Source organism: Helicoverpa armigera, chromosome 7 (genome assembly GCF_030705265.1).
Source record: "Helicoverpa armigera isolate CAAS_96S chromosome 7, ASM3070526v1, whole genome shotgun sequence".
NCBI lineage: Eukaryota > Metazoa > Arthropoda > Insecta > Lepidoptera > Noctuidae > Helicoverpa > Helicoverpa armigera.
The window spans coordinates 8,407,067-8,422,632 of record NC_087126.1 but is presented as its reverse complement, the minus strand read 5'-3'; the positions used below and the strand labels follow the sequence as shown (position 1 = coordinate 8,422,632).

General features: G+C 35.4%; 1 protein-coding gene and 1 long non-coding RNA gene across 8 annotated transcripts in view; both read right to left on the bottom strand.

The window, feature by feature from the left end:
* LOC110373258 (monocarboxylate transporter 3) overlaps positions 1–15,566 on the bottom strand; it is a 44,103-nt gene that overhangs the window by 14,787 nt on the left and 13,750 nt on the right. For 4 of the 7 annotated variants that reach the window (XM_064035374.1, XM_064035375.1, XM_064035376.1 and 1 more), the window contains exons 2-5: positions 10,581–10,863; positions 8,114–8,257; positions 1,486–1,733; positions 39–188 (exon numbers count right to left, since the gene is read on the bottom strand). In XM_064035374.1, the coding sequence (XP_063891444.1) occupies positions 39–188; positions 1,486–1,733; positions 8,114–8,257; positions 10,581–10,863 (825 nt within the window). The remainder of the gene's footprint in view (positions 1–38; positions 189–1,485; positions 1,734–8,113; positions 8,258–10,580; positions 10,864–15,566) is intronic. The other 3 variants (XM_064035380.1, XM_064035377.1, XM_064035378.1) reach the window with 1 other exon arrangement.
* Positions 13,713–15,177, bottom strand: LOC135117039 (uncharacterized). The gene is made up of 2 exons (XR_010276605.1): positions 14,203–15,177; positions 13,713–13,940 (listed from the first exon to the last, which is right to left on the bottom strand). It is a non-coding gene; the product is annotated as an uncharacterized LOC135117039 (long non-coding RNA).

Below are 15,566 nucleotides of genomic sequence, written 5' to 3'. Positions count from 1 at the left end.
ACTTAGAATAGTAATATTAGTGAAAAGCAACTACATACAGAATCGTCTACTACGTTCACCTTCAACCTCTTCTCCATAGTACCGTCTGGCAGTTGGACTACAAAGTATGAGCCTCCGATGGAACCTCGCTCCATTTGCAGTCTTTTCTCTTCAGCCATACGTTGTAGCAATGGCTTTTCGCCTGAAGTCTGTAAGGTATGAAAATGTTAATATATATTTAAACTATTATTTATAATAAAGATGTTAACATTTTTTTCTTCGTTTATTTGCCGTAGAGGATCTGAAAATACTGAACGATTTGAAGAATTCTTTCACTCTTAAGAAGCTACAATGCCCGAACACAAGCTCGGATGACATTGGCTATATTTTGTCCGGTTACAGAGAGTAGTTTCGCAGAACGGGTGGTTAGCAAGAAAAATATAACGTTTCGACATTTTACTTTAGCCAAAAGTCTTAGAGCATAATATATGAACAGAGTTATAAAATGTTTTCTAGAAGTCGAATTATCAAATGCAAGTTTATTAGATGCATCATACATGATATAGCTATTTTTATCTTACATACAGACAGTGAATACTAACTACGAATTTACGTCACCATAATTGATCTACATAATATTATGTGGTTTACAGATATTAAAATCAAATGTTAATATCATCCACTATACGATGTCTTACTTATTCATCTACTCATAGCCTTTACATAAAATGACATAATTAAAACATTACATAGCTAAGTATGTAATATACTAGTACGTAGGAGAATAACAACGCATTCCTACAATAAAGAAGTAGCATAGTTATTTAAAATATAAACAACTGTTTCCTTGTATATTTGCACATGGGATTTATGAGGTGAAACTCTTCCTGTTGAAATCATTTGAGAAATTAGAGATGAACAAGTTCAAATGGCTCGTAAATAAAGGTAGGCTACCTACAACTATATACCTACATTTTTGCAAACCACAAAGCATTACTATGCGCATAACGATTTGTAGTATTCTAGTATTTCCTCAAGTATGTCCGTTTGTTTGTTTGTTGTGTCATCAGTTCACAGCCACAAAGCCACTGTCTGACCTCTACAAGTTAACTAGCGTAACGTGGTCAGAATACCGGTATTTTAATAAGGTTAGGCAGGTAACACTCTGGATGACCGCAATCTGTCCTGTATTCTGAGTAATTCGGTTGCAGATTTTTCCTACCAAATATTCCCACTTTCCGGTATCATTTGGTGACCTCATTTTGCGCACGTACCTGATATTTTTTGAGGTATACAAAGTATATACTAGAGAGTACCTAGTTCACAACACACCTAGACAATTGAATGTTAAACTAGCTACCTGCACATTTCCCGTAATTTCACCAGCATTGCGGATAATTACAGCAAAGTCGATAACATAGAAAAACTAGGTTCAACATGAAACCATGCTCATTAAATTTCTGCCCTGTAAAATTGTTTTCTAAATATGTAGAAATATATACAAACCTTAGGATAGACTAAAGGCCTCATTAAGGCGCCGAATACAGCGCAGTTGAGGATCAGACCAGCAAGCAATAGGTTCGCATTCTGCCAAGAACCGAACTCATTGAGCAGGAGAGCCGCTAAAGGTGCAAAGCTGAAGGTCCCTACTCCGGAACCGCATACGGCGATACCAGTAGCTAGGGAACGTCGGGACTCGAAGTAGTAACCCACGGCCACTACAGATGGCAGGTAGATCATACCGAAGCCAAGACCTGGAACAAAGATTGAGTTAGAAGAAAATTGATTATGAAAACACAAAAACATTGAAAAGTTAGGGAACACTATAATGGGGCTTTTAGTGTTTCACCAACTCATAAATATTTTTTTTTTATTCTTAAGTTTTTCGCAATTTTTTTTAAGACGGCTTAGAATCTATATAAGTAGAGTACAACCTTACTTTAAGTCTGTGTAATTATATTGTCTGTATTCAACGATGATTTTGAAAAATGCACATACATTGAATATACGCAAACAATCCTTCTAAGCGTTATCTTTATCATGAAGGAAAAATATTGCAATATAATATATTACGTAGGTAGGTTACGGCAATAATGAAAAATAAAGGACACAAATAATGTTCATTAATACTAGATGTTACACACTTTTCATAAGACGTAATTAAGTCGTGAAATGTTGGTAAACATATATTAAACTACATATTTACGCCTTTTCGCCTATCTTAAGCCTGGCACTCGGATCCTGAACTCAAAAGAGTTCATTCATTGTCAGTTTGGTTCAAAGAGCTGTGAAGTGCATTGTTTGGAAAGTTCTCAAAAACTGCAAAGCTTTGTTTCTACAATGAAACCGTCACTTTCCCGAAGCACCTGCATATGTTTGGATATAACTCTCGTCGCTATGCAAAACAAAATCTTCAAAGAGGTGAAACACTATGATTAGTGACTGTTGCTCAATTTGGCTCGCACCCAAATTACAGGGAACTTTGACCAATTCGCCTGAGGTGGCTACGTCATATAATTTGGCGTGCGATAAAAACACAGACCGTCATACAGTCGCCGGTATTTCACTACTCGTGGACATTGACATCTGACTCGCTTCGTTTGAACCAAGTCATCGGTGCCCTAATACACAAAGGGTTCTTATTGTTACATTTCATGAATAAAATATTTGGTCAGACTTGGAATAACGCTACACACGCCTAGACTTACATATCTACATAAAGTTAGTCAACAAACATACTAACGAACTCTTTATCGATTACTTGAGCGTGTAGCATAATTCGTTAATTAATTAGGACAGTATTTCAGATAACAAAATAGGACTTATTCACTTGTGCAGTTATCACTAGGCCACAGTCGTCACTACAAGATAATTATTCTTAGCTAGCAACGCCAGTTTTATTATTAAATGTTTCTAGACATTCCCACGTTGTCCCTTGGGATCGATTTCTCCACAAAGGAGCTAACCCTTCGAAACTTCATCCTTGCCTACGACCTTGACTTGTTAACAAATAAGCAACGTCTTAATACTTTCACTGTAAGTCGGTACTTAACGCCATAAAATAAACGAGAAAGCATTATGCCATAACATTTAATTACGTGATAATATTTTAGTGTTCCATTTAGCTGTATAATGTATAAAACAAATCATGAACATGATACAGAATGAGTCAGTGTTTGTTGTCGGCCCACAAATCGGTATTTGAAACCAGACAAAGGAGCATATGGGTTGTTGCCTGATGCAAAGAAGTCGTCGCCACTTTATAAACTCATGCGTCACTTCCCCAGTACAATATTCCACTTTTCTCATCAAATAATTAATCATCAATTTACACACAATGTTAGCAGCTGCAAACTCACAATGAATCGGTATTTCACCTAGATTTCTTTTAACGAAGACGATTACTAACCAGTGTTTCCGAATTATAAGGTCAGCAGGTAAATATTCAACAGTAAATATAAACTAGTCTTATCAGATAAATTAGTTCTATTCTTTTTTTCGGTTTATTTATACAACTAATATTTTGATCATGAAAGTGAGAGAATAAATCTAAAGCAAACCAACTGACCTATTTTTTACACGAGATGTGATATGAATCCGCAACAAAATAAAAACAAAGTTTCACGATAAATTATTAACTACTTACCATACGTGCCATTTCTCAAATATTAGTTTAAATATGTGAGCAAGGAAATAAAGAAAACTCTTAACTGTCGAAGAGTAAATTTCCAATAGACTTACGTAAACAAAAAATTGGCACCAAGATTCAAAAGTTGAATGAATTTTCCGAGAAATGTTTCGGAAAATTTGAACCGTAGCATTCGAGTTTCGAGGTCGAGCCAGAAGTATTATGTAGAAAAACATTTCTTTGTGCCGGAGTATTTTCATTTCTCTCTCTAATAAAACAATTACAGGTAATTTTCCTCATTGATTTGGATAATAGTCTGATTTAAGATGATATTGTCAACTATCAAATGAGATGTGTTTTCCAAAGGAAATGATAATCTTTGTTCACAGTAAAAAAGATAACTGTCCTAAAAAGAATGATGCATCATTCAGAAATTGATGTAAATAGATGTTATCTTTTGTTTTTGTTGCACATTTTTCCTGTGGCATGGGCTGAGTTGTTAATATTTTATGAAAACTTTAGTAATATACTAGGTACAAAATACAGTTCAGAATAAAATTTTCTACAGTCTACACAAATCTATTTTCCGACAGTTTTAATATCCTCATATGTATTTTATTGAACGTTTTGCTCGGCGTTAAACTATATTTCCGAATGGCTGACATTGAGACCTGATGATCTCAGCGTTTGGCTGCCAACCGGGATCTCTAAAATTGGTGCTAAATGGACGTGCTAATTATTAAAACCTTTACATTTTAAACATACTGACTGATTTTCGGATCGATTCTGGGATTTTCTCGTGAGCTCATCTTGCAATCACAATTTTCCAGAATGATCGGACGATGGATTAAAAAAAACGGTTGTGAAATACCCATATCATTCAGAATGTGTTTGTAGAAAATGTGAATCGAAGAAAAGTCGACGGTGTATTTTTCCATCGTTAAAACCTTGGATGCCTGCCCTGCGGTACAGGAATTAGGTCACATTTGATATTCAGAATTCTATTAACGATTCCTGCAACGCGCAAGATTTTAAAGACTAAAATTGTAAAGTCTTAAATTAGGCTCGTTGCGTAGGTTTTGGTGTGCGTACAATTAAAGCCAATATTCAATTCTAGCCTAGTAAGGCGCCATGTCGTCTGCAGATGCTGGCAATAAGCCAACCGTCCCATGTTCTAATGACCTTCAAATAAGTTTCAGTGTACACCACAGACTCTCAATTTGTCTCGAAACTAAGACAAACGCAGAATTAATTTATACTGAGCTTTTACTCTGAAGTCAACACGTTCAAAGTATTCGTAGCATGTGCATATAGTTTGCAACTCTGCAGAGACTATGGAAGGTATTTCGTGAATGGAGCTCTATTTTCCAGGAAACTTTCCCCTTTTATGAACTGGACTACACGAGCGCTGTTAACAGATACAACAGACGGTGCATAAGCGCTCAATCAAAAGCATTTAAAACTTTCTAGTAGAATATTTTGTAATTAAATCCTTTTAGAATTAAAAGAGGTCAAGGCACATCTAAATTTTCATTTTCCCTGTTCTGTTAATGATCTAGGATGATTTTGCACATGTTTAGCATGAGATTTATAATTATTAAGAAGAAAATGGAAAGAACAAAGAAAACAATGAATAAAAGACTATAGTTGCTGGCTTAATGACATTTTACATCTCTTTATTGTACGCCATATCACGTTTCGTCGCGACGCCTCGAGTTTTCTGTTAGCGACTAGCCTAATGTAAATACACATATGTACCTAGCGTGCTCATATCAGCAATTTAAATCGTCAGGAATAACAACGCTGCATTCGTGCAATGGAAGCCCGCTTTTCCTCGAATTCAGCTAATTGTCAGAAGGGCTTAACACTTGAAACTAAAGCGTCATTTAAGCCTCTCCGTTCACATTGGTGTCTACTGGCAAATGTCCAATTTTACACGCGGGCTGTTGCCTCTGTTTTCAAGGGTTCGAGAGAACAAAGAACGTGTCGAAACGGTTTTAATATTTGAAGCATCTCGATCGGACAAAAGACAGGACAAGAAATGAAGAAATATTGTAGCTTTGGTTTGTTTGAATAAACCGTCAAATATTGAACCTTTCGAAGCGTGACGGTCACATTTTCGTTTTGATTGTATTGACCGATATTTCTGACGCGTCTGGAAGACATCAGCTGAATCTAAACACGTATAATGCACGCCTACATAATACGAACACAGGATTTCAGTAACATGATAAACACCAGATAAGAGGAAAACCGTAAACCCTACTCAAATACCGGATCTATTAAATTATATTTGTGTGCATTGGAAAGAAGATATTTCCATAATATTTATTACGTGTCCTCTAAATGTCAACCTATTTTATGGTCTGACCATGACAGTGGCACACGATTAAATAAGGAAATACATTCACATAATTAACAAGGACGCTCCATACTTATATCGATCCCTGGTAATTTCCCCCGGGATCTGTAACTCGATAGTTATCAGAAAACATTGTTGTTATAACGACATCACTCGATGAGAGTTTTATCTTTCCACGAGTAGATCGCAAATAGATCGATTAAAGGTATTAAGAACAATGCACTTGCATTGAAACGCATTACCTATTAATGAATGTTAATACCTGTGTACTAATGTCCTGTATTTAACGTTATTATTATTCTACGCAATATTTTTTTACGCTTAATTGAGCAGCAACAAAAAATTTTGATGTTTAGCATAATTAACACCAATAGTGGCTAAATGTAGACAACATACTAAATTAGGGCGAGCGTAATTTTAATGTAAACATTACCTTACTCTGCTGGGGTATCAAAGTTAAAAATTCATATTATACGGCACATAGTAACACAGGTCTTCGAATCGAATTCATAAATACATAACATAACAATGCCCACATATCAAAAAGAGCGTAAGATATTTTTTTAATAAATACGAGTATTTACTATGTAAAGGATTTAGTAAACAATCCTGTGGTCAAAATACATACATTATGAGCTAAATCCTCAATGACTACGCTACATATTACACAAAGAACACGAAGAACAATATCACAATAAACTCTAAATTATGTCAAGAATAAACAGTTTCTATAGTAAACAAAAGACTTTGTTCGACGCTATATGAAAAAAAAACCTGATTATGGGAAATGCACAACATAATTCTATTATTATTGTGCAATTTTCAAAGTTTCAGTTAATTTAATATTAATCGCATTTGACTCATTTGTTGATGTCAAGAATTGACTCATCAAAATGCTGTTAGAATAATCTGCATATTCGCATAAATTATATTCATTATGATTGTAGTTACTAAGCGAAAATGGTAACCTGAGTCTATAATTATTTGATACTTTATGTCGCGACATAATATCATGTATTTGTAAATTGAAGTAACCAGTTGTATAATAATTATCAGAGTAGTTGTATTTGGCCTCATTTCGCATCTGTTGTTATGACCATTTGCGGTGCGTTATGTGAATCTGAAACGTATTGTACGATATCCTTTAAGTTTATGTTCTCAAACCAAGCTTTGAAGGACGGCTGGCGACGAAGCGACGCCACCCCATAACTATGCCAACGTGCCAAGGCCAGTGGACATTTACATAACTCACACGTCCACATGAATCCTGCAAACAGTTTTATTGCTAACCCTTTATATATTTACTTGGATACAAATTGCTGATGTGTAAAGTGCTCGCAATTTAATCACCCGAGAGAAGCTTCTGGTAAAAGAGTAAATTAGAAAAGTCATGTCGAGATGAATCTCATTGAAATAGGAAACGACTCCAACGCTTATCTCTGTTTCATTGGCATGTAAACTCTGTGGCGTTTTTCCGGCTGAATGAATTCTGAGAATGCATGCAAATATTTCAAGTGCAGCTATAGGTAAGCCATAAAATATTTTTATGTTTTCATGATGAAGAATGGCCACTTAAACCAACATTAATAAACACGTAACAATAGATTTCTTGGTAACGATCAATATCTGATTTCCACATAAAACACCCATTATACCGACATCAAAAAATTACTCTAACGCTCCATTTATGGTAAATATAGTAAGACTTTAAAGACTAATATAATATAATGTTATACCTACTGGAGTTTTACGTCAAACTAACTCGACATTGATTGATGGAATTGTGTGAAAAGATTGATACATGTTCATAGTTTATTTTTCACATGTTTATTTATCGAGAAATATCAATGCATCGCTTCCGCTGTGTACTCAGTCTGGCCTTAGAAATTAGAATTAGTTGCCAACTTACCAACCAACCAAGAAAACAGAATGTCATATGAGAAACCCATATTTATTAGACGTATATTTTACGTATTTTGACAGATCCTCGAAAGGTAATATAGCAGAAAATATGGTTTATTCAATGATTACCATACTTAAAAACATGCCTTCAAAAACATGCCTTCAAACAAGAGTATGCAAACTTCAAACAACACTTATTTGTATGGATATAACAGGCCTCGAATAAAATACGAAGAACTTACCTCCAATCAAGCCATAGGTGATCATCATCATAGTAACACTTTTGCTGAAGGTTGAGAGCACAAAGGCGATAGCTGCGACGAAGGACCCCGCCACGCACACAGCTCGACACCCGAACTTGTTGCATAGTGCCGACACCACTGGACCTGTAGACAACAGAGATTTACTTTGTTAACACGTCAAATTCAAGTCTAAAGTTTTGTGTTATATTTTATAGAGAAGAAGAATAGCAAAACCAGAGGTGGTAATTTGATCGTTCCAATTATCTAATAGCATTTTTCTCTCATCTAGTTGATTAATTATAATTATATTACATAATAGTTTATAAGTACATTCTTTCATTAAACCTTACATAACACTTCAGGAAAACTGTCAGGTGTGAACTAATTACTCTAGCATTGTTTAATAACTAAGAATTTTCTTAATAGTAAAACTAATTAATTAACATGACTCTCCAGTACCTTGTACATGGCAGAATCTAACAAAGAATTCCGTTCTAGAAGCTCTAGAAGAGCAAAAGTCATTAATATATGATCAATATTAAAACAATATAAAACAAATAAATTTTTATTTAAACTGTACTATTAAAAATATCATTAAATATTAAAGGAATTTCAACAAACTACGTACGATTCAATGAACAATCTTAGATCATTCTTTCGCAAGAGTATCCTACTAGGTCATTGATACTGTGCCAATTCTGTATAAGTACGATAAAGTAGATAAAGCAATTGATACTAATTTGCATTCTCACCTGAACGATTAACACGTAGTATTTTATAATATTTGTTTCTCACGCAAGCCATTATAGGCATAGAATCATTATCAATAACAGTCAAGTGACCACCTTGGTACTAAAACCTACATTTACAAACTTGATCTCGGCACTCGTATTATTTAAATACTTGCAATCCAGTTCAAGGAACCGATGCATCGTCGTAAAAGATTCATTTTACGGCAAACACATGTTTTTATTCCTTTAAGGAGTTCAAGGATTTATGTGAAAAGTAACGTCAGCTTTCTTGCAGTAACTGGTAGGGGGACAGAGGAATTGAATTTAATTTAAAGCTTGACCTGCATATTTGAAAAAAAAAATTGTCATCAATCCATGGTTTATCAAGTCTATTGTTGTGAGACATACAATAACGGCCAAGAATACAGCCCAACTGCATGTCTACATAAGTATACCGATAGCCCAAATCAAAGTTCGGAGAGAGATAACGTACTTCGAAATGCTAGGGTTACTATGTCAGGACTTCTTGATAAGACACTTTCGCTAACACAAATATCATGCAAAATAAATAAGACTTTAGGAAAACTAGTTTTCTAGGACATTTTTATTTATCAGACCATCGCCGTATCTACGATCGTAATCGAGTACCCTCAATCAGGTCAATGGCAGTTTAAAATAGATAAAATAAGATAGTGCCGATCGACGGATAAAATGCTGATACGTTACTTACGATTACTACATCGTATGAAAATTAATAGATAAACAATGAGCAGCTTTGATTATTCTGCATAGAAACAAACTAAAATTTCCTTGTATTTGAGTCATAGAGATTAGTTTTAGATTTGCTTAGTAATTTTATCAACCGTCACGAAGAATTTGTGCTAAGATAAGCAACATTACATAATCAAATGCGCTGCACTATGCGGATGGTTTCCGACTAATCTGTATGGATTTATCTAGTACTACTGCAATGTACTCGGTTATCACGACGGCTTCGAGGTACTCGTAATGAACTGGGTTTAACAGCGACACGCTTATTTTGCATTACTGCACACGCTTCAAGTGTCAATTACTATAGGTACATGATATCACGAATATCAAGCATATCTTTATAGATAATCTAGTGTAAAATATGGTAGCAACACTAATTTGTATGAAATTTGATGAACGCACTCGGATATGATCATCAGGAATGTAGGTTTTGGTCGTAAGAAAACTACATAATCTATCATAATAATTCTCGATGATTAAGAAGGCAATAAGCCAAGTTTCTGAAGCAATTTATTTTCTGTTTCTAAGATAGGTAAGTATGCTAATACCGTGGAGCATTACAATACTAATATATTTGCGTACGCAGAAACATTAGCGGCTTATACGAGTCTCGGTAGATAGATACGTAAGTATGTCCGATCCACACACATGAATAATGGATAGCTGCATGTGACAACGTGACCTGAATTGATAGGAAATGAACGACCGTTCAAATGCAATGCCGTCCAAAAAGGAGGAATTCGTAAAGGTCTTCGCAATTACTGACGTCAATTAAGATCTATCCGTCAGATGCTTCCACCAATTCAATGAACTATTTCACATGCATATCTAGATAGACTATCTACGATATCATAATGGAACGTTAATAAAGTTGTTAGAGTAATAAAGTAAGCCATATATCAAGTGATGTCGGCTTCTATTAATAAACTAAGGGTCCGTAATTTATCAATCATTATAAATCTTACCGGCTGCAAGATAAAATCCGGACAGCAAACTGCCGACCCACGCGACCGTGCCTTTACCCTCGCCGAAGAACGTCACTAGCTCGGGTAGGAATATGCCGAATGTGTATGCTATGCCGTCCACGATCATGTTGCACATGAAGGATGCGAAGACCACGACCCAGCCGTAGCCCCCGTCGGGGGGAGGCGGCAGGGCGTAGTCGTAGGCCTCATCGTCTTCGGCGTCCGCGGCTGCGCCTTCCGCCGTCAGTCTTGCTGCTTCTTCGCATGACGTCTCACTTTCCGTCTGAAACAAAGACACGATAGCTTTTTATTTTTTAATCACCACTGCGGTTCTCGATAAAAGTGGCGCCGCGCGCACACTCAACCTCAATGCAGTTACGTTGCAGTATTCTGTTGAATTCTATAGGGGAAGGTATGAATAGGCTATGTGAACGTGGTCATGGATTTTTGCAGCTATACTCTACAATAATTTCGAATAACTGATTATGACACAGCCGATTCGACGATAAATATAATCGGCCCTAATTTTCGACAAAATTAATTTGCACAAACATTCTTGTCATTTCATGGGCGCGTTATATCATTGCTCATACGCAAACAAATGGTCTAAAAATAAACGGCTGAGACGAAATGGTTAGGGTATATGCTTAGTCTATCAATCAAAAACGTCACTGGGATTCCAGTGAAAATGACGAACACAGACAGACAGACGTGAAAACGCTGATGGATTCATCAGCGTTTTCACGTTGATTTTTATATTAAAATTAATTTGAAGTGTTTATCTATTCACATCACTGAATTTGAGTGCCAATGTCATGGTTAAGCCTTAACAAATAAAAACTTTTCATTGACATTAAATTATGCGCCGTAAATTCAAATGAATGACGTCACAGAAGTTATTATTATTGTACATATTTAGCTTGTTTTATTGTCGTCTGTCGTAAATTCTATAAACGTTAGTAATAAAATGCTTGCTCTTAACGATCTCCGGGTATTTACCATCGGTAGCTTATTCCTGCCTGTCAAACTTTTATTTTGAAGTTCGCCACCCACACAGGAGTTCGCGATCAATATGTTACCAAGTTTTAATTTATAAGTGCGTCGTTCCTGTATGACGTAATTGCTTGTTTGTTGGAGTTGGTAAAGCTATCGTTTATTTCACGGCCATTGTCACTGCCATTGCCATAGCCAAAGGTTGTATTCTGATTAAAATGCAAGATGAATGTCAAACACTAACTAGTACCACATACACGCCTATTGTAAATAACTGGAAAACAATGAAACAACGCAGTAGCAATCTGCTCTTTGTTATCGTAATAAAAGAAAAACTGTGCTGAGCTTTCGCACTAAAATGAAAATACCAACTGTAGTTCTAGCAACTGCTGCAACTTATACTAGGAAGTTTCAAACGATAAAACATTATTGTTGTAGACATTTGTTTATGCATGTTATCTGCACCCAGACTAGTTCTAACTCTAATTACTACGTATGTACAGTCAGGCATGCATAAAACAAACATTGTTGATAAAACAATCAACAAGTAAATGAATAGTTTAGTAAATTATGTCACAGTTGAAAATACTGATGTGGACATCTCTTTGTTAGCAACATGAGCGGCGTTTCATTATCGTTTTATCATTTCTTTGTTTGCCGCCATGTCAATAACAGCTGTCATGTCCGCTAGAACTATCTGTGATACTTGGACATCGAGTTATTCTATAGACACATTCAATATTATGTGCTAACACCATGGTATGTACAATATATCACTCTTATTTCGCTAAGGGTATGTTCACACATGACGCAAATCGTTCGCGGATTACCTGGAATCGTGAGTAAAACAAGTGAAATACGAGTAGTTCGTCATTCGAAGCTTATAGTTTGGCGCAGTTGTTTACAAGTTCTAACACGTGGTGCCAACCTGCTGTTTCTACGCGCACCTATTTCAAATGATACCAATTCAAATAATATAAACAATGCGGCAGCGGTGAGTCACGGCGCGAGAGGAAAATTACCCCAGTGCGAACGTCGAGGTGTTTACTAAGTGCGGATTAGCGTGGAGTTTGGAAGATATAAATATTTGATGGCGGTTATATTTCATTGTCTACAGATTAATGATTTCAACGGTTTGAACTAAACCGAATAAATATGATCCTAAAAATTTAAGTACCTAGATATGTACAGTAAATAAAAGCAAAGACCCTTGCGTTAGCAGAACACGGTTTCAATGCGTACACAAACCCATTGTACCTCTCATAATACGATCGTTTAGATTGTATTGAGTGTTAATACCTAATTCATTAAATTAATATTTAATTTTAATGTTTTTTTTTAAATTAACCGCCGCAGTTACAAAAAACTACAACCAAATTACAAAATAAGGCCAAGGCTCTGATAATGCTGTCTCATAATTACATATTTTATAATCATATATCATAAGCTTAGTTTATCACTCTTAATTTACAACATTGACAACAAAACAACACTTGGATATAAAAAAAACAGCTGTCATAAGGAATTTATTGTTGCTTGCTTCATCATTTGCAAAGGGATTAGCCGCTATTGATATCCTAAATACGTCCAAGGAGTTTCTCATGGTATCCAGAACCTGTTTGACACATGGGTGCTGCTGTCATTGTGACAGCCCATGCTTTGTTTGCACCAGACGGGTGTTCAACCTTGAGCGTGTTTACACCATTGCTCCGGCATAGTGATTTATTTTGTTAACATAGATTATAGAACACACTTCCTAGTTTCCTCGGCGTGATTATGTGATTTTGCTATAATTTTTTTTTTATAAAAAGCTTTGAAATGGATTAGTTATTCGCGAAGGTTATAATAATATACTTTATTTTTATAGAAAAAAATATGTATTAGGTACCTACGTAGGGTAGACTGGGTACAGTTGTGCCAATTTTCGTTTGATCACCAATAATTTTGTTATTTGACTAATTAGCTCGCAGAAAAGGAACCTGTATCGCAATTTGTACATTTGTGTACGTAAAAACACTAATATATTGTTCCTTAATACAATGCATTACTCATAAGATCAATTTAAAAAAAAAAATGGGAAAGTGTCACAACCGGCCACATACCAAGGGCGGTTGTGACATGCATAAACATATATCAAAATGGTCTATAATATCTTTTATTATAGAAATGTTTAACATATTAAGCTTACAAACATAGTTTTAACAATCAACAAAACAACATTTGCTCTGTTAAAACTTGTAGCTGTAGAAAGGCTTGTAGCTTGAGCTACACGTCCGAAATCCCTTGTTTCACTTGTTCATCGGCATCTTTATATTTTTTGATATCACAATGCGCTCTTTCGGTCTTGCACAAACGTATTCTGGACATCTAAAAGCAAAAATTAATAATATGAGATTTATTATATGTATAGATATTCGTCACAACCGTACCCAAAAAAATTGTCACAACCGTACCCAACGCATCATTTTGAAAACAAAAAGACGCCATGATTTTGCCAAATACTTTACGTAAAAAGAAATCACTTGTAATTAAATATTAATGTTCAACTTTTAAAGAAAAAAATAACAAGATAATCTATCTGTATAAAAATAACAGTAATTAGGAAAAGAAATCGAACAAAAATACTTACTTTTGATTGTTGAAAAGCAGTGTGGGCTCCTGCTTACGTCAACGTAGTGCGCCGGCTAACGCAATATTGGGGAACGTGTTTAGGCTTGTGAGCCACGTCTTTCTCCCTCACACTCCTCCCCCGTATTACGTATAGTTTCGTTACAATTGCGACTGTCACTACTGTACCCTGGCACAACCGAACCCAGTTTACCCTATACTTGCGGTAGTCATAGAATGATTTCCCTAGGTAGTAAAACGATTAATAGGAATGAGGCATAATTATTTCTATCCACTACGAACAATTAAAATGAACATGACATGAGGAATAAACACTGACAGTTCAAATTAAAATAACTCCTTGCCTCATACCAACGTGTGAAGGCGGAAAATTCGAACTAACGAGGAAGCCCAAACGACCTTAGCACTCTGTACTTAAAACATACCGAGACAAAGAATCCTGTCAGCTTCAAACAGAACAAATAATATCAAATCATTCCGCGTTGCTGTTAAATTAATACAATTAATGAAACATTTATTTCCCGCAATAAAGAAAAACACTTTCAGCTCCATATAAAATTTTCATCAAGTCAACACTCAAGTTATTGGACAAAGAAAAATCGAACGATGACTTATTTACATTGTGTTTGGGTCAAACAAGTCATTTTGACGTAGGCTATTAAACTTGTTTCGAAGTATAAATAATTTCCCTAAACCCGAATTATTTGTAAACAAAGAGAACGTTTGCATTAGGACGTCTGGTACGAAGTTTGACACAAAAATATTTATTCAACGGATGGCTCATCAGCAATTTCACTTTAGATTTTATGACCACAAATTCTGCAGTTGGAGTTATTGACCTTAGAATGCAGTCTGAGAAATTCTAAATTTACATTTCACTGTAAGCGAAATTTTTCATTTAAGTACATGTGCTCTCAAACGGAAATCTTGATCGGACCAAAAACAAAAGACTTAAGACCATTCAGAAGCAGTTGCCAGTTGCTGCAGACAGTCCTATTCAACGAACGTCTAATTGAATTCGTAAAACCGTTTAAATGCAACAAGTCATGCTGAAAACATTTCATGAAATAGCATTGCAGATTTTCAAACTGAAGCAAGTTAGGGAAAACTTAAACAGTGTTTTAAATTAAAAATTATACACTTAGCAACCGCGAGTTCAGCTGTTTTTTTTATCTAAATTAATTTCAGATTCTACTTTATGATTGCGTAACATTAGTGAATGAATATTGGATATAATTTCTCAGGTCAATTTGTTTCGTCTGATGTAATGGTATTTAAGTTGGCCACTGCGTACAATGGCTGGCAACGTGGTCGTGTCGTGTGTTGCGACGCCTGCGCACGTGATCTCGATTGCCATTAATTGAT